Genomic DNA, 17,820 nt, shown 5'->3' on the forward strand with positions numbered 1-17,820 from the left:
GTGCGTGCTTCAGGCGCCCCCGCGGTCGCGGCTCCGTCCCGCGCTGCCCCTTTAAGCGCCGCCCGCCCCCGGACACGTGGTGCGCGCGCCGCCATGGTGCCGGCGGCGGTGGCGGCGTCACGTGACGCGGGGAGCGCGCCGCCCCCCTCGCTCGCCCCCGCAGCGGGCGGGAGGCAGCGCCGTGCCCTGCCCGGGCGGCGCGGGAAGGAGGAGGGAGCGGAGCGGGAGGAGCGGAGCGGAGCGGCGGGAGCTCCATGGTGCAGGTGCGGCCCCGGGCGGGACGGGTCCGGGCGCGTGGCGGCGGCCCCGCGCGTCACGTGCGCTGCGCCTCGTGCGTCGTTTGGCGGGGGCGGGGGCATCAGGGCCGGGACCGTATTGGCGGGGGAGCGAGGGCAGCGCTGGGCACCCCATCTCCCATTGGCTGGGGGGCTTGCGCCGCCCGTCCCCATTGGCTGGTGGGGCGCAGAGGCGCTCGCCACTGCATCAGCAGTCCACAGGTGCTGCCCCACCTTGCCACCTGTGTGGTGTGGCGGGGGCCCCTGTGCACCCATTGGCTGGAAGGCCCGGGACCCGTGCTGCTATTGGCTGGCAGGGAGCAGGGCCCCACCCCAACACCCCACCCTGTGTGGGGGCGTCATGGCGGCCGCCTCTGGGCGGCGTTGGCTGAGCACTGGTGGGGTCGGGTAGTCTCCTGTGGGGAGGCTGCAGCCCCTGACGTGACGCTTCCCGGTCCTCTTCCCTTCAGGGCCGGCTGCGGCAGCCCCGCCATGGCCCCGGCGGTCTGCGGGACGCTCCTGAGGCTGGCCCTGTACGCCAGCGGCCTGTGCGCGGTGAGTGGTGCCACGTTCCTCTACCACGACTACTGCGTCATCGGGGCCGGCCCCGCGGGCTTGCAGGCAGCCTATTTCCTCCAGCGAGCCGGCCGCGACTACATCGTCTTTGAGCGCAGCCATGCTCCCGGCAGCTTCTTCGCGCTCTACCCTCGGCACCGCAAACTCATCAGCATCAACAAGCAGTACACGGGCAAGTCCAACAGCGAGTTCAACCTCCGCCACGACTGGAATTCGCTCCTCAGCCATGACCCGCGGCTGCTTTTCCGACGCTACTCTCGCGACTTCTTCCCCAACGCTGACACGATGGTGCGTTACCTGGAGGACTTTGCTTCCCTGCTGAAGCTGCAGGTTCAGTACAACACAGCCATCATCCACGTGACATTGGAGAAGAATGAGCGGGCCTGGAACGGCCATTATTTTCTCCTGACCGACCAGGACAGGAAGAACTACAAGTGCAGGTAATGGGCAAACCTGGGGCTTGACATGCAGCCCAGAGCTTTGCCCTGTTCAGGCATGAGTATCTCCGAGGATGGAGATTTCACAGCCTCTTAGAGCCTTAATCACCATCAGGGGCGGAAAAAAATTTTTAGGCATTGGCGGGTGGATGGGTGGAATAACTGCTCCTGGGAAGGCATTGCCTTTCACAGGCAGTGTTTTGCTTTGGGCAGCTGAGGAGGTTGGGAGGGCAGACACAAATTGGCTGCCGTGGCCGTCACTGCAGCGTCTGTCCTTGATAAGTGTGTTTGAAGTCACTTTTGTTTTATCACTAGATAATTGCTGTCTGTGAAAAAAGTAACTCAGTTGTACTCACAGCCAGCACTGCCTTTATTACAAACTGGATTGAGTCAGTGCAGTGACATCTTGCTCCCGTTTTTCCGCATGTGCTCAGGGGTGTGTCCCAGACAAGTGAAGTCCTTGATTGGCAAAGACCTGGAACACGGAGTGGGGGCGGTGAGGGGAAAGCAGAGGAAAGTGGGGATTTTTTTGTGGGAGGGGCAAAGACTGAGAAATAACCCTCAGGGCTGCTGATTGCTGAATTCCCCTTCCTCTCGTCCTATTTACGTGTGTGTATCCCGTAACGCCACTGAGCTCCATTCCTAAAAAACCTCGAAGTTACTGGAGTGAACATACGGAGTATATTTCTCACCTCTCCTGAGAGCCTCAGCTCTACGACAGCAGGTCGTGCTGGCTGTCACTTGCCGGTGTGCTGCTGGCAGGCTCCGAGGGGACAGAAGGCAATCCCGGACACCCACGTACCGAGTTGCTCTCGGGACGCTGTGTAAGCAAGGCTGGGACAGCAGGCAGTGCTGCTTGCCTCAGCCGCCTGGTGCTTCCATCTAAGTCACAAAAACTTCCTCCAGATTCAAATAAAAGCTCTTACAGAGTGATATAAAAAGATCACTGTAGTTATTTTTGGTGTTAACAATTAGCGATGTTGCTAACGTGTTTTTATGACTGGCAGTTACATCTCAAAATATCGAAACTATTTCCTGTCTGTCTTAAAAATGACTTCTGCTCTGCCAAATGTCAACTCAAATTTTAAATCAAAGTCATTTTTATGCAACATGTAATCAACCTGTGATACTGTCAGTGAGTTCATATGAGTAGAAGTTGTATTCATGAACAGGCGAGGGAGATGCATATATACAGCACCCACACTGACTATTGCTATATATAACAGCGTTCCTAGTTGTACTGAGGATAGGGAAGAGAGGAGCAGGTCATTAGTTAAGCTAGGTAGAGGTGTTTCTTTTGAGCAGCTGGTCCAGTGTCACGGTGGGGGTCACATTGCAGCCACCTTCCACAGTGGGAGGAGGAAGGAATGAGGAGATGGAGCCCCTTTCCTGAAATTCCTTCATTTCCGTGTGCTATCCCTGTTCTTGCAGCTGTTTGTTGGTTGCTGCTGGGACGTGGGTCCCCAATGTGGTAAACTTTCCTGGCTCAGAGTATGTTGAGGGTTACGAGACTGTGTCCGTCAACCCAGAGGACTTCACTGGCCAAACCGTGTTGATCTTGGGCCGAGGGAACTCGGCCTTCGAGACGGCGGAGAACATCCTGGGTGTCACGAATTTCATCCACATGGTGAGCCGCTCCCGCGTGCGCCTCTCTTGGGCCACCCACTACGTCGGGGATCTGAGGTAAGGAGCCACTCCTATTCCTGTTTCTAACTCAGCTGGAGTATAAATAAGGAGACTCACCTCTTTCCCAGGCAACAGGCTGGACTGGTGCTGTCGTCATGGGGACCACGGGGGAAATATGGGGCCTTCCATAGGTCCTTGGTTTAAAAGCAATCCAGGTTGCAGTTGCTGAACATGGGCTTGGTGAGAGCTTTTTAGGATCCGTGTGAAATAGAAATGTGTCCACTTGGAAACTGTAATCTTTAAAATGTACTGGCTCTCAAGTTATTCCCTTGCTTCCAGTCACAGAGGAAAGTTAGGAGATTGGCTACATCCTGCAAGGACAGCAAGGCTGTCTTCCCTGTGCTGTTCCTGTGAGCCCTGAGGCTCTGAGGTAACCCTTACACTGAAGAGAAGTTGGAATGCCTGATAAATTATTCCATTTTCAACAGCTGAGACAGATCATCCCTTCTTTACATTCTTGTATTTTCCATAGAGCAATTAACAATGGCCTGCTGGACACCTACCAGCTGAAATCTCTGGATGGGCTTCTGGAGGGTGACCTGGAAGATCTGGCTATCATTAAGGACAAAAAGGGAAAGCTGCACATCACACTGCGGTTCTACTTGGAGAACAGGAACATCAGCGCAGGCATCGACTCCATCACCCTCCCTCAGGATGAACTGGACAATTTTGCCACCCGTGCACCTTATGACCGTGTCATCCGCTGCCTGGGCTGGAAGTTTGACTTCTCTATCTATAATAGGTGAGGGAGAACCAGGATCTCCGTGAGAAAAGGTATTTAGGCTGAAGGGCCTGAGTAGGGAGGAAAGGGAAGAGCAGGTTTTCTCCTGGCAGCATTGTTTGGTCCTCCTTGTGCTCTGAGCTGCTTGGTGCTGCACAGTCCTTTGTTTATCCTGCAGGTAAGGCTGTGTCCCAGAGGGAATGTGTGTCACTGCCCTCTGACCAACAGGCTTTAAGGCTGTGCAGATGGGAGCAATGAGACCTGAGTGACACAGAAAAGCTTGTACCTTTAGAACTTAACATCCTGACCTGCCAGATCACATGGACAAGGTTAGCAATGTTTGAGGGGTATTTTTCTGAAATGAAGATGATAAAGGTGCAGATCACTACAAAGAAGTTTTGTCTGGGGAAAAAAAATTCCCTGAGGATGCAACCTTCATTCCACCTTGGTACATCCTGCAGCTGAAAATTATACTGCTAACTTCACTGTCTTCCAAAATTCATTGTAAGTGGCTCAGCTGAGAATTAGATCTTGTCCAGGGCTATCTTGAGATGAACACCTTTATCCTCCGAAGATCCTCATTTTAGTAGTAAACACCACTGAAGGCAGCAGGGGTGTGAAGCAGAATCTTGCAGTGGCTGCAAAATAATGTGTGTCAGAAACCCTTTTTATCTTTCTACTCCTGTCCTTCCTGATAGCCTGCTCTTCTCTTTTGCATATCAGATCCCTGAGAATGATGCCAGGAAAAGGGAATATTAAGAAGTATCCTCAAATCAAACCCAGCTACGAGTCTAGAGGTACTCAGGGGCTCTTTGTTCTTGGCACTGCTAGCCATTCAGTTGACTTCAGGAAATCTGCTGGGGGCTTTATCCATGGATTCCGGTATACAAGTGAGTACTGGGGCGTACAGAAAGGGCAGAGGTGGGAGTTGTTCCTTCCTTCAAAGGAACAATCCATAGCTTACCACTGGAAAGAGATTGCCCTTAGTCTTGTTCTGGCAATAAAAAGGACAAAACACAGTCAAGCTGCTGCAGCTGCATCATCTGAAGTGGAGGAGAAGTGACTTGGGGTCATATATGAAGGTTTTAGTTGTCTGTGTTTGTTTTGTCTTGTGTCTCTCTTGCCCGTTGTCTGTTACTTTTGTAACACAATGGATTTCTTCGTGCCAGACGTTCTGTTCTGCCTGTTCTGCCTCGTGACAGGCTGTGGGTCAGAGGTCTGTGCTGTGGAGTTAAAACCCAGCAGCTGTGGGTAGTAGAGAGAATTTCCTTCTTTATGTGTGTGTGCCCATCCTTATCATTAAAGGACTGCTGAGAAGTAATGAAATATCCCCAAGGACCCCCCTGCTCCTTCCCCCACCACTTAGCATCACATCAGCTTTCTGAGGGCATCTCCACTGCAGTTACCAGCGATTGGGGTGGGAGATCCTGAGCACGGAGGAGTTGTAAAGGTTGTTTATTGAGTCCTGCTGCAGCGCTGAGATTGGATTTCTTACAGCACAAGCTTGCGTTGTTAAATAAGCTGTCTTTGTTTCTCTCCGTGTCTTAGCTCGGGCAGTCCATCGCCTATTGGAAAATCGTCACCATGGTGTCCCCTGGCCATCCACAGTCTACCCTATTACACAGCTGACCAATTCCATCATCAAGAGGGTGAATGAGGCCTCAGGCCTCTACCAGATGTTCAGTGTCCTGGCTGACATCATACTGCTGAGAGAGTGAGTGAGTAATTATTCCCAGCACTGCGCTCCGTAATTTCATTTCTGTTTCTTTACCATTGCCTCCCGTGTTGCCACCACACCAGTTGTGCTGTTCCTGCCTAAGGATGTTACTATCACATAGGCAGCTACCCTAAACCTGCTGCAAGTTACTGCTGGTGCCCAATTGTGCAGACTGTTTCTCCCCCTTAAAAAGCTGAAATGATCCAGACCTTCCCTCTAGGCTCAGAGGTGTAGCACTCTTTTACTGACCCCAGGCGAAAACTTTGTTGAGCAGTGAAACTGTGGAGAGAATCCCATAATGCAGGAAAACAATGGTGTCTTGTAACAGTATCTGCAGCCTTTATAAGCTCTGCTTCAAGTCCAGCTCAGATTTGTAATGACGAAACAAAATTACTATCTGATGACTTTTTGTCTTTAGCCTTGACTGGCTGAGAGTGGGTTGGATCCCAGCTGGCTTTCTCTGGTGGAAAATTCCAATGGTGTGTTTTCAATTCACAGGAATGCCACAGCATTTGAATACCTGGAAGAGTACCCTATTGGAGTCCTGGCCGAGCTCGAAATGCAGACAGGAAGAAAGGCTTGCAATGGGCTCTTTGTCATCATCATGGAGTATGGGAGGAATTTCTCTGGGGCTGACAAGGATGTCTTCTACTACAACCGGGCTGTGGGAGAGGCACAGCACGCCTGGCAGTCCAACTTTTTACACCCTGTTATTTACTATTACAAACACCTCCCAACAGGTAAGCTTTCCTGCTAATTATGTGACAAAACCAAAACAAAGAGGGATAAAGATAAATCAGAGCCAGAGTGGGGGTGGTACCTGAAAGCACTATTCCCCCTTCCTGTGAGACACTTCCCACTACTGTATGAGCTGAAAAGGAAGCTGAGAGTTGGCAAGAAAGTTCCATCCATAAGACTGATATAGGGGGTGGGGGGTTGTACCAGAGACCTCACATTTGAAAATAGGAACAAACAGGCGTGCTGGAAATTTCCCCATGCCCAAAAAGAGGAACAGTTCTTCCCTTTGGCTGGCACCCTGTGTGAATTTTGCAGAACCTGACAGATGAGGATGTTGTTGTTTGGCCATCTTGCTGCCAAGAGAAAGCTGCTCTCTGGCAGGCCCTGGTCTGAGAGGTCACACAGACCTAGAGGCAGCCAAAGGCAAGGATTTGAAGAGAAGTGTTCTATCCAGCAGCAAACAGGCTTAGAGTAGACTTCCTTGGGAAATGAGTGTGTTGAAATCTTCATCTCCAGAAACCTAGGGTCAGGGTCCAGCTTGCTTTCTCAGAAATAAGCATGATGGGTAGCAGCATTAAACCAAATGTAGCCCATCTGGCAGTCCCTGCCCAGGGGGAACAGGAGTGAAATGACAGGAATGCTACAGGCAGGGACAGAGGGCAGCTGTGCAGGGCTGTTGAGGACAGAGCTAGCAGAAGGGATTGCAAATGAAAGTAATGGATTAAAAGGTCAGGACAAAAGCAGAAACAGCTGTCACAGCTGCTTTCCACTCCCCAAGCTCTTTTTAATGCCATTTTGTTTCTAAGAGACTCCCTTAATGTTCTCTTGGCAGAGCGTGAGATGAGACTCCGTCCCCCAGACTGGCCTCTGCCCCTGCCAAATGCCATCCATCACATTGTGGAGGACTTTCTGACAGACTGGACAGCCCCAAATGCTCACATCCTGCCGCTGAGGCGGTTTTTGGAGAACTGCCTCAGCACCGACCTGCGCAATTTCTTTGCAGGTAATTTGTGCACAGGGTCACAGTGGCAGGAAGAGGAGGAGCAATGTGAGGAGCAAGTGACAGGAGTGATCTCTTCTGCAGACAGCTGAGATCTCCCTGTGGTGAGCTGCTTGTCTCACTGTCAGTCACACCTTCTCAATGCACTCACCAGATGGTACAAAGTGCTGCTCTGTGTGTATGTTCCCAAAGAGTCCTTGCTCTTGTTCACCATTAGAAGAAGACTGGCCCAGGCATGCCAGGATTTAGAGACAGGCATATAAGGTTGGGTTCAATCCTGCTGCAGCTTTCCTTTCTTCTTCATTATCTGAACATTTCTTTGTGCCATTGTGTACTAGATCTCATGTACTGCTGATTGGATTGCTTTCCTGTGGGAAATGGGAGTGCTGTGATGTGAGAGGTGAAGAGCCTCTGCTGCTTCCCTTCTTGGTCTTAAGACTGGTGTGGGGCCCTCCTGCAGGAAGTCCATGTGGCACACATAGGGAAGCCATCTTATAGCACAAAGAAGATGCCAGATGGATGCAAGCTCAAATCCAGCTCCTTTTTCTCTCAGTGTGCAGACTGGGGATCCCTCTGCATCTCCTGAGCTCTGCAGAATTACATCAATTACTGTGCTGCCACCCAGGGAAGGGTACCGGGTGGGAAACTCCAGCCATCTTCCCTCATCCTCTCTGCCTTTTGTTTTGAACAGGTCCCTGGTAGTTTATGGGAGTATTTCCCTACAGGGTATCTCTGCTGACTCTAATTTTTGATCCTTTCCCCTGCAGAGTCCTGTTTCCTGTTTGCCTTCACCCATCAGAAGCTGCCTCCCTCCTGCCAGCAGGGGTACGTTCGGATGCAGGGACTGGTGGGGAGCCAGGAGCTCCGGCAGCACGCGGTACAGGCTGGGCTGCTCCAGGATTACGCTCACACGGACTTCTCGTCTGGCAGACCCCCTGACAGCCACGATGGGTCACAGCAGCAGTTGATGAGAGATCATGGGATACCGGTCCGTCCTCTGCAGCATCTTGTTAATGCCAAGGATGAGCTTTAACCTTTCTTGCTCCGCACTGAAATCCATAGGTGCTCTTGTGACAGTACTGTAACAGAGATCCACAGCAGGATTCTGCCCTTCCCGGTGTCCCTTTTCCATTCCCATGTCTCCCGCTGATTGTGAGTTGCCAAAGACCTGCTCGGATCTTGCTGTTACAAAGAGGACCAGCATACTCTGAAGGACTGAGGGACCAAAACCCAGTGATGCTGAGGTTCCCATGTTGTCCTTGCAGAGTTCAGAGTTGCCTGAAGATGGTGTTGGTGTTCATCTCCCTGACCAGTGTCTGCAGTGACGTACAGAAGCCACAGAAGGGAGCGCAGGAATGCCTGGGAAACTTCAGATGTCACGTCCCCCTTCAGAGGTGACTGCTCACAGCCTGTGGCTCTCTGGTCCCTGGATACCGTACGCTGTGTATACTTGAAGATTTGTTTCTGCATTGAATCCTGAAGTGATACTCCAGGCAAACTTCCTGGTATTTTTCCTGCATTTGAGTTAGGACAATTGTATAGCTTGAGTGGGGAAAGATGATTTTTTTAGTTCCTGTATAGGTTAGATAATTTATAATTTCCCAGAGAACACTACAAGGGACTCCTTCCTCCAAGAGAGATGAGTAGCTTGCTTGGAATGCCTGGGACACAGAGACTTGGAGTTTGGATCTGCTGTCCTCATGTTTTTCTTCTTCCACACTAAGCAGCCTGGAGGGTTAGCCCGTCTTTTATAAAGCATGACCAATATTTCTCCTATTTGCACTATGTCCCATCAAGAAAGTTTGATGTTGCTAAAATGCTTTCTCTGTTTTATTCCCCTCCAGTCACCTTGAGATCCTAGAGGGACTGACAGGGAGGTTGCCTGCACTTGACTGCTCCCCTTGTCAGCCATGTATGCTTGCCTGTCACATCCCTGTGGACTCCTTCCATGGGTCTGGAGTTGCAAAGCAAGAGCAGTTTTGACTTGACCTCATGATGTCCCTGTGATTTCTAGGAAATAGTGGAGGGGTGACAGGGAACAGGCTTTTATCTCCACACGTTTTCCAACTCTCTAGCTTCTTGAAAAATGCACACTATTGGTCCCAAACTGAGGGGGGGGCCTGTATCTTACATGTACCTAAAGCTCTCCCAATCCTTTGAATTCAGCTGTTGTTTCCCTAAAACACCAGTTCCTTGGAGAGGCAGGGAAGCAGACGAGATCAAGGAAGTGACAGAGGAGTTCTTGCTGTCTTTGAGAATGCTGGGCTATGCAAGCAATGCTGCTGCTGGCAGATAGTGCCTGTTCACGTGCAGCTGGAGAGGGTGGCATGGGCCGCGCTGGTCTGTGGTCGCCCTAAGTGCAGGGGTGCAGGTTGTTCCCGGTGCCCTGCCCCGGTGGGCGCTGTGGAACGGAGTTCATTTCTGTCTGGGGGACTGTAGAGCTGTGCGCTCCAGGAAGGCTTAAAGCAGGTGAAGCTCGCAGCCCTTTGCCTAGCCTCACGCTGAAGAGAGCCGCCAGCCGGAGGCACCGGGACAGGGACAGGAACCGGCACCGGGAGCGGCGCCGGGGCCGCGCCACGTGCGGAGGGCGCGCCACAGCTCGTGCTGTGCCCGCTGCGCCCACTGGAGGGCTCCGCCGCCAATCAGCAGCCAGGGTTCGCCCCACGTGACACATCCCACTGTCCCTCCGGGGGCGGGGCGAAGCGGCCCAAAGGACAGGCACGGCAGCCAATGAGAGGTGCCCAGCCCTTCGGGCGGCTGCCAATCGGCTGGCAGGCGGCGGGCCCGTTGGTCGCAGCCTTCCGGCGGCGGCGGCCAATCGGCGCAGGCGGGCGGGAGCTCGGTGTGTGCGGGTCACCTCCGCGCCGGGAAGGTGCGGGCGGGCCGCGGGGGGAGCGGGGCCCTCCCGGCCCTGCCCTCGGGCTCGGGGAGCAACGGGGCGCCGGCGTCTGGGGTTGTTTTCCCCCACAGGGTTGGGGCCGGGGGCCCCGTGCCACATGTTGGGACACGAGCTGAAGGAGCCCCGCGGTATCGCAGCGGGCCTGGCTCTGCCCTGTGGGTGCCGAGGAGCGGGCGGTGGGGGCAGCTCTGCTCTGCTGGGCTGAGGGAAACGGGGAGCCTGTGCCTGGAGCTGCCTCCGTGGAAACGGGGAGGAGGCGGGGTGCAGCTGGGCGGCCCGTGCCCGTTGGGCTGGAGCTGCAGAGCGGGCAGGGGCTGGGCACGGGGGCGGGAAGCAATCCCACGTCATAGCCCATAAGCTTCTCTCCCGGACACCTGCGGGGGCTGTCCTGCCGAGGGGACTCGGGTCGTGGCGCTGCTGCAGTGGCACCAGCCATGGGGTACACCCTCCTCACCAGCCACTCTCCCCACAGATGGCCCAGAGGCTGGTGCTCCAGCGGCTGCTGTCGCTCCCCACGCGGGGGTCCCTGGCACCCCACGGCAGGGCCTTTGGCACCTCTGCTGGCCGCAGGAGCACTTTCAACGTGCAGGATGGCAGCGACTTCCAGGACCGAGTGGTGAACAGCCCCAAGCCCGTTGTGGTGGACTTCCACGCGCAGTAAGTTCCACTCATGGCTCTTGCACCCCTCTGCACCACCACCCGTGCAGGTGTGTAGTGCTTTCCTGATGTAGTGGCACTCCGGGCTCACCATGGAGAAGCATGCCTGAGGGCTTCCTAAGCTGTGGAGTCTGCTGTTGAAAGATGCTTCTGGCTATCAGGCTTAATACATGAAGATTCCTCTCACAGCTACACCGTGCAGCAGCATCAAACACGAGTGCCAGGAAGGCATTTCCCAGGGTGGCATAGCTGCACCTTCCAGGTGCTCAGGTGTCACCCCAGCCCCAGTGTTGCATCATCCTACAAAAGATGCCTCAGGAAAAAGCTTTGATATCTGCCCTGTTTGGCTTCATGGATGCAACGTCCTCTTAGAAACATGAAAGTTAGTTAACAGCCATGGAGAGCTCTGCACTTGCTGTGCCTCACCATTGTTATGGTGTATCATTCTGTGTTTCTTAAAGCCGCGTGGTTTTGAGGCTCTTTGTAGCAAATGTCTTTATGTGTTAATAACAGCCATGTGACATCAATCATCATCAATAAAAGTGCTGTCATCCATCTGCCAGTAAAAATATTCCTAGATGCTATCTGCTCTATTAAAAATACTGATTATCTTTGGGATTTTCATATATTTTCATAGTCCTCCAGTTACTGTTATGTGAGCCTGTTACAGCTGATTTTGGGGCAAACAGAACACGAAACAGCCAAAAAAAGTCTGCTCTAAATAAACCAACTGACAAACCAAAGTGAGCATTAGTTGGGATCATCCAGGGAGGGGAGGACAATTAATTGAAGTCTGAAACTGGATGCAGAGCTTCCTTAACCTTTGACAGCGACTTTGTGAGAAAAGTGTTTTTTTCTAAGCCGTGGTTCAGGAATTGCATTTCCAGGCTGGCTCTTGAGTGGAAGAACAGCAGTGGTGGTAAAGGCACTGCTGTACCAGCATGCTTTCCATGGCTGCACCTGCCTCTCCTAATGTGCCCTCTCTTTTCCTGCTCCATCAGGTGGTGTGGTCCCTGCAAGATCCTAGGCCCCAGGTTAGAGAAGCTGGTGGCCAAGCAGGAGGGGAAGGTGCTGATGGCCAAGGTGGACATTGACGATCACACTGACCTTGCTATCGAGTACGAGGTAGGAGGTGGAAGAGTACAGACTTTCTTTGGCTGGCAGTGCAAAGGTGCCTCCCTGGGCAGAGGAGTGCATTGGAGGGGAGGGGAAGCCCAGAGCCTACAGGTTCCTGATCCATTGAGTCACTTGTCAGTAGATGGATTTTGCTGCTTGGCTCTGCTCCAGCTCTGCTGCTCATGCCCAGCATCCCCACCTCTAATTCTGCAGGGAGGTGTCTCTAGGCCTTGCAGGTGTCTGTCAGTGTGAAGACTTCCCTGGCCTCGAAGAGCCTGGAATACACATGGCATTTTGCTGCCACCTCGGGCTGCTCAGGTGCAGGATCATGAAGTCACAAGCCCCACTCTGCCATGCTCCTGAACGTGGCTCTTTGGGCAACCAACCTGTCCTCTATTTCCCTTCCTTGTTCAGGATCTCAAGCTGGGTCATAATGTTCCCATCCTTAAGTTGCAGCACAAGGAGACACAGTGAGTTTTGTTTGGACAGGTAGAAGCCAGGTCAGAAAAAAAACAACAGGAGCATATATCCTGCTCTTGAAAGGGAAGGACCTTGGTGCTTACAGTAGTGTGTGACATTACTGCTGGGTGTGTTCCCTGTGCTGTGCTGCCTTTCTCCCAGGAAGGAGCGGAATGACTGGAGAAGGCCATGGCTTTAGTTGACATGATTCATTTATTTGTCCCCTCTGTCAGTGGTTAGGTAGTTTAAGAAACACAAAAGCCCCTCTGAGGGCCATGCTTGCCTCTGTTGTCTCTCCTTGCAAACAACCACTCTGCCATGGAGTTGGGGCATCCTGTTGTTATGTTTTACTGGGGGAAAACATGCTTCGTTTTCACTTGGGTATCATGTAGGTGGATCTGCTCCCCCTCTGCAGATGAAGCCCTGCTCCCAGGGTGACAACTAGCACAGCAAGCTCCTCAAGCTGCCCTGAAAAGTGTGAACCATCTCCTGAGCAAGCTGTCATCTTGTTGAGCATGGAGAAGATGCCATTCCTGCACCCTGCTGAGCCAGAAGGAGATGGAAGTGGAAACAGCTTGTTCCCTCCCACTCTTTCCTCAGGGAGACCTTTCTGTCTGTGCTGTGGTGGCATGCCCACACAGCTGGTGGCCACAGTCATGACTTGCAGCTCCCACAAGCTCAGCATGAGAGCCTCTGGTGCTCTCCAGGGTGGAGGTGTGCTGGCAGATACACCCCAGGCCAAGGAATATGGCTGCTGGCTCCTGAGCAGGGCTGGCTGCTGCAAGCCCAAAAGGCTGCATAGCTCAGAGGGTGCTGGTGAGAACTGAAGAGGATGAGGTGGTTTTAGTGATGGTCTAAAAGTGTGTAAATCCTAACAGATGCAGGGAAAGTCCCGGTAGCAGCCACACTGAGGAGAAGAGAATATAGATTATTAGCTCAACTCACGTATTGTTGCAAGCCTTCCAGTAGATAGAATGAGCTGGGATTAGCAGAGGATAATCTCAGATGAGTGGAAAATGACAAGCAGGGTGTGTGCATGCAGAGAAAGGTCTGTGAAAAGAGGCTGAAAGTCCCAAGTTGTGCAGGTTTGATGACGTGCTGCATGTCTTCTCCCCACGGGTGCTGAGGGAGCCCTGCCTGCTGTGTGTGTTTGTGTGCAGGAAGGACTGAGGCTGCAGTGAAGGGTCAGCTTCTGACAGTTCATTCAGGAACCTTATGTACAAACATGATGAAGTTTTTGTTTTGCAAGAGGCCCTCCTCCACTTTTGGAGTGATGCGTGTGTGTCTTGTCTTGGCCGTTATCCCCGTGGCTAAAACACTGTCCTTAGCCTGCAAGTACCATAGACAGGTAGGGGGATAGGAGAATTTTCTGCTCAGACCTTCGTAGGTTGGAGCATCCTTTCTGAGGCAGAAGTTTTGTTCATGTGCTGAGCATGTGCTTAGTTTTGCTTCATCTTCTGGGAAGTTGCCATGTAAGGAGAAATGTAAGGGCAGATGGGAAGGCACCAAGTTGAGATCAAAGAGGGACCAAAGAGAGTGTTTGTGACAAATCAGGAAGACCACAGGTGGTGTTTAGAGGGGATCAGAAAACATTTGTTTTAAAGCCATTCTTTAGGGGATCAGATGTCTGCATGCTGAGGAAGTCTTTGTTTAGGGGTTTTCATTGTCCATGCCACCCCCACAACTCCTTCACTAGCTGCCAGGAAGTCTCACTCCATCCATGTTTATTCCCCTGCCCACGCACACACGCAGCCCCCAGCTTGCTGCCTGCTTGCACAATGTCCTCTTCAGCAGCCTCCTTGGTGCAGGGGGAGGTAGCGGGAGGGGAGATCCCCTGGAAGAGCTGAGGAATGCTGGCACATTCCTTTGTACAAGCCCTTGGCTCTTAGCCATCCCAGCTTAGCACAAAGCACGGATGCATTTCCTGCAACTAGGAATGTCCCCCGTGCCCTTCCCTGTCCTGTTATGCCCAACACAAAAGTGTTTTCTCTGGGGACTCCCCATTTTATATAATACCTTTCATCTCTGCTTGTGGCCTTTCTCCACTGCTCCAGCCACTCCTGACCTCTCACCTCAAGAGCAGAAAGGGAGAAGAAATACTTTTGTTTATCTGCAGTCTCTTAAAATTCTTTAGATTCATCTCTTGCCTTAGCCAGTTGCCTCTGTGTGTGGTGACCAGGAAAGGGCAGCCCCTTCTCTGGCCACAGTGGGTGGGCAGCTCAGGAGAGCTGCTGGGTACAGAGGTGGTCATTCATCAATGGAGCTCCATGCTGTTACCTCCTCACTCAGAGGCCTGGGCGAAATCCTTCTCCCTGCTCTGTTGTGTGGCATCTGAGCTTGTGTAAAAGTTTCAGATGGAAGAGAATTCCCTTGGTATGGGTGTTGCCAGGAATAACCTGGATGGCCATGTTTGTTTATTTATCTGTGTGGTCAACACTAATCAAAAGCAAACTGATTTTTTTCTGTAGAAGTGCTCTTCAGGGAGGAGTAAAGTTTGTTTAAGTTCAGTGCAGATGGGACCCAAAAAAAGAAAAAGTGCCCTCAACTTTGCATTCTAGAAATTCCCATGATATTTGCTTCTCAACCAGCAAAGCAAAGTATGTGCTCCATTAACAGGCTGCCCTTGCTGCAGCTGGCAGGAAGGAAGCTGACAAAAACATTGTGTTTTCTGAGCAGAGGAAAGTTGCTCTGTGCTCCCAGTTCTCATCTGGCTCTGTAGCACCAGCCCCAGACCTTCCACTCTTTCTTTGGATTTGCTCACTTGCACAAAGAGGGAAAGAGACAGAGGAGTCAAGGCCATGTGAAACTCAGGGATGCGCTGGTCAGCCTGCAGGGCCTGGCAATGTGGTGTTGACTGCTTCTCCACAGAGCTTCCAAGAGTTGCCTGTTCCTCACCCCAGCCCTAATAGCAGCCAGCTCTTGTTTTTTTGGATGGGACTGGAGCAACTCTGCTCGATATTAACCCACTGTGCAAACCAGAGGGAGGCTCAGTGGAGGTTTGCCTACTCAGGGACAGAGCAGTTGAGTGCAACACATCCTTTCCCTCTCCTAAAATCGCAAGGGAATGTATTGGCACCATCGCCGGTGCTGGGGCCCCGGCCCTCTGGATCTGCTCCCTGCAGTCACTAGGAGGAGCTGAAGATTGTGCATTGAGCAGCCCCGACGCTCCCATCCCTTCAGTTGAGACGGCACAAGCCCTGAAGAACACTGTGGGGAGCCACACTGGACTGCCTGGCTGGGACCGGGTGGGAAGGGAAGACAGCATGTCCCTTTCATCTCAGGCTCCCACTGGGAGAAAAGCCAGCCCTCTGATGGGTTTCCAGAGGGATTTACAGATCTTTGTTGGCAGCGGGGCTGGCAGTGCACACGGGAGAGTCAGCGGGCAAGATAAGGACAGGATGTATTTTGGGGGGAAGACTTTGCAGAGATAAGCTGCGGGGTCAGAAATGTGATCAGATCTTCCATTGCTGCAGTTCTCCAAGCTCTGGTTGTTCCTTCTTTCAGTCATGTCCCTGGGGTTTCTGCTGTCACTAGTCAACCAGCAAGTCCCTGGGGAGTGTTGTAATTTCCAACACTGTTCTCTTGGATAATTCCCAGCAAACTTTGTTCTGAGCTAAAAAAGCAGCGCCCAGAACAGTACAGCTGCCTGCTAACTCTGGTCTTTTCACTTCTTACCTAATCATCAGGGATCTGCACTGAATAACCACTGGTTTGTGACCAGATAAATAACGGAAAACAGAAGTGGGGAAAGGAAGAAGGCTTGGAGGGGATTTTCATTGCCATTGTATGAGCAGGAAATCTGCCTGTGCAGTGGTGGGGCGGGTTAGGATCAGAGCTCCAGTCCTGTCTGGAGAAGAACACGGGTCCAGTCTGATGCTACCCTGGCCATAAAATGTCCAAAGCTCATTATGTCTGAGATGTGTCCTAGGTGTGTTCATTTATGATAGGACAAAAGGGAAGGAGAAGCATTTGTACTGGAGATGGCTTTTGTATCAGCTGTGGTTTTGTCTTTAAAAATTTGGGTCTTATTTAAACTCAAAAAGCAGCTCAGCCTTATCTCAAATAGAGTGGTATAAGTCAGTGCAGAGAGGGGGAACGCAGAGCTCAGCTGGCCTGTTTTGTGAGTGAACATCTTACTCTAGAGCAGTGCACGCTCAGCTCCCTTGTACCTGCTTCCTTACACTTCCATTGGGAGATGGGTACAGGTGGCTTCCTGCAGGCTTTGCTCACCTGTCTCCCTGTTTCTCTTGAACCAGGTGTCAGCAGTGCCAACTGTGCTGGCTATGAAGAACGGAGACGTCGTGGATAAATTTGTGGGCATAAAGGACGAGGATCAGCTGGAGGCGTTCCTCAAGAAACTCATTGGAGCCTGAAGTAAAATGGTGGCTGTACCTCTGCCTCTGGACACATCCATGTTGTGCATTCCTTGCCTGGGAGAGCTCAGGGCAAGTCAATTGCCTGCCCTGTACAACCCGGGGGTTTCTTCTGTTTTGGTGTTTTTAGGAGATGGAAAATGTTGTAACCCTTCCCTCCTTCTCCCCCTTCTCATGAGCAGCAGTAGTTGCAAAGAGCGTTGAGGAGCAGGGCTGCTTATTCTCAAAACAGGGAATGTGGCTGGAATGAGGAGCCTGTGTTTATCAGCCAAGAGCTGACATGCAGAGCTGCTGCTGCTAACAGGAGGAATGTTTTTGTCTTTGCCTCACATCTGATAGCCCAGAGCAGAGGACAGCTGCTCCCTACAGATGATGGTACATACCTGCCCTGGGTGGGTTCGTTTAAAGCTGAGAATGCCTCTGTCTTGTCTGTGAAACCTGTCTCTTTCTTCCTCTGTCCTTGTGTTGATGGGACAGGTACAACTCCTCCACAAATCCATGGGCTCCTATCATAATTTAATAAGAGAAAATAGGGAGAAGTATTTTATAGATCTCCTTTTGTATGTCTGCAGCAGTAGAGAACTTTTATCAGTCACTGCTGTCTAGGCAGGAGAATAAAACTTGATTTTCACAAATCTGTCTTTCCAGAGAGGTGAGTTGGGAGTATCAGCAGCACAGTTTCTAATGATGGGTTGGGGAAGTGCAGGTTATGACTTGATCCCTACTAAAAGGTAATGTGCTGAAAACAAAAGAGGGGATTCCTTCCATGGGGCTTTCAGTGCTGCCTGTAGGACCCCTTTGTGTGCTGCTGGTTCCAGGGGGCCAGAGGGAAGACTCACCTCTCAGGCACAGATGAACAGTGGCTCACTGCACACAAGGAACCTGAGCTGTGCTCACTCCCCCTGTGCTTTTCTCACCCCTCCCCTGTCTGTGGAGCCTGAGTGTCTCCCTCTCCCTGTTGTGAATAATTAAATGTGGTCACATGGGTGAGCCCTGCCAGAAGGCAGCCTTTTGACTTCAATTGCCCTGACCTTTGGACTAAGGGTACCGGCTGTGGGCTTCTGTCTGAGCAGCCTTCAGCCCTTCTAACCTCTTCCTCCTCCTCCTCACATACACCTGTTTCCTGTCAACCTGGCTTCTGAGTGCTCCCAGCCTCCTCCTGAGCT

At 52.1% G+C, this 17,820-nt stretch overlaps 2 protein-coding genes across 5 annotated transcripts; both read left to right on the plus strand.

Annotated features, from left to right (window-relative positions):
- Nucleotides 1-135: 135 nt before the first annotated feature.
- FOXRED2 (FAD dependent oxidoreductase domain containing 2) lies at nt 136-8,967 on the plus strand. Its single transcript, XM_041416909.1, has 9 exons — nt 136-263; nt 746-1,291; nt 2,720-2,971; nt 3,447-3,716; nt 4,419-4,585; nt 5,244-5,409; nt 5,911-6,152; nt 6,983-7,153; nt 7,918-8,967. Exons 2-9 carry the CDS (start codon nt 768-770, stop codon nt 8,181-8,183), a joined length of 2,058 nt encoding a protein of 685 aa, XP_041272843.1. The 5' UTR covers nt 136-263; nt 746-767; the 3' UTR covers nt 8,184-8,967.
- A 929-nt stretch (nt 8,968-9,896) lies between these two features.
- TXN2 (thioredoxin 2) lies at nt 9,897-17,289 on the plus strand. 4 transcript variants are annotated; one of them, XM_041416603.1, is made up of 4 exons: nt 9,897-10,022; nt 10,522-10,706; nt 11,708-11,831; nt 16,538-17,289. In XM_041416603.1, the coding sequence occupies exons 2-4, from the start codon at nt 10,522-10,524 to the stop codon at nt 16,652-16,654; spliced, it is 426 nt and encodes a 141-aa protein (XP_041272537.1). In that variant the 5' UTR covers nt 9,897-10,022; the 3' UTR covers nt 16,655-17,289. The 4 variants fall into 4 exon arrangements, with proteins under 4 accessions (XP_041272537.1, XP_041272539.1, XP_041272538.1 ...); XM_041416605.1 differs by having other exon boundaries at nt 9,942-9,992; XM_041416604.1 differs by lacking the exon at nt 9,897-10,022 and adding an exon at nt 10,039-10,177.
- The last annotated feature ends 531 nt before the right edge of the window (nt 17,290-17,820 follow it).

Source organism: Onychostruthus taczanowskii, unplaced genomic scaffold, assembly GCF_017590055.1.
Source record: "Onychostruthus taczanowskii isolate IOZ18803 unplaced genomic scaffold, ASM1759005v1 scaffold53, whole genome shotgun sequence".
Classification (NCBI taxonomy): domain Eukaryota; kingdom Metazoa; phylum Chordata; class Aves; order Passeriformes; family Passeridae; genus Onychostruthus; species Onychostruthus taczanowskii.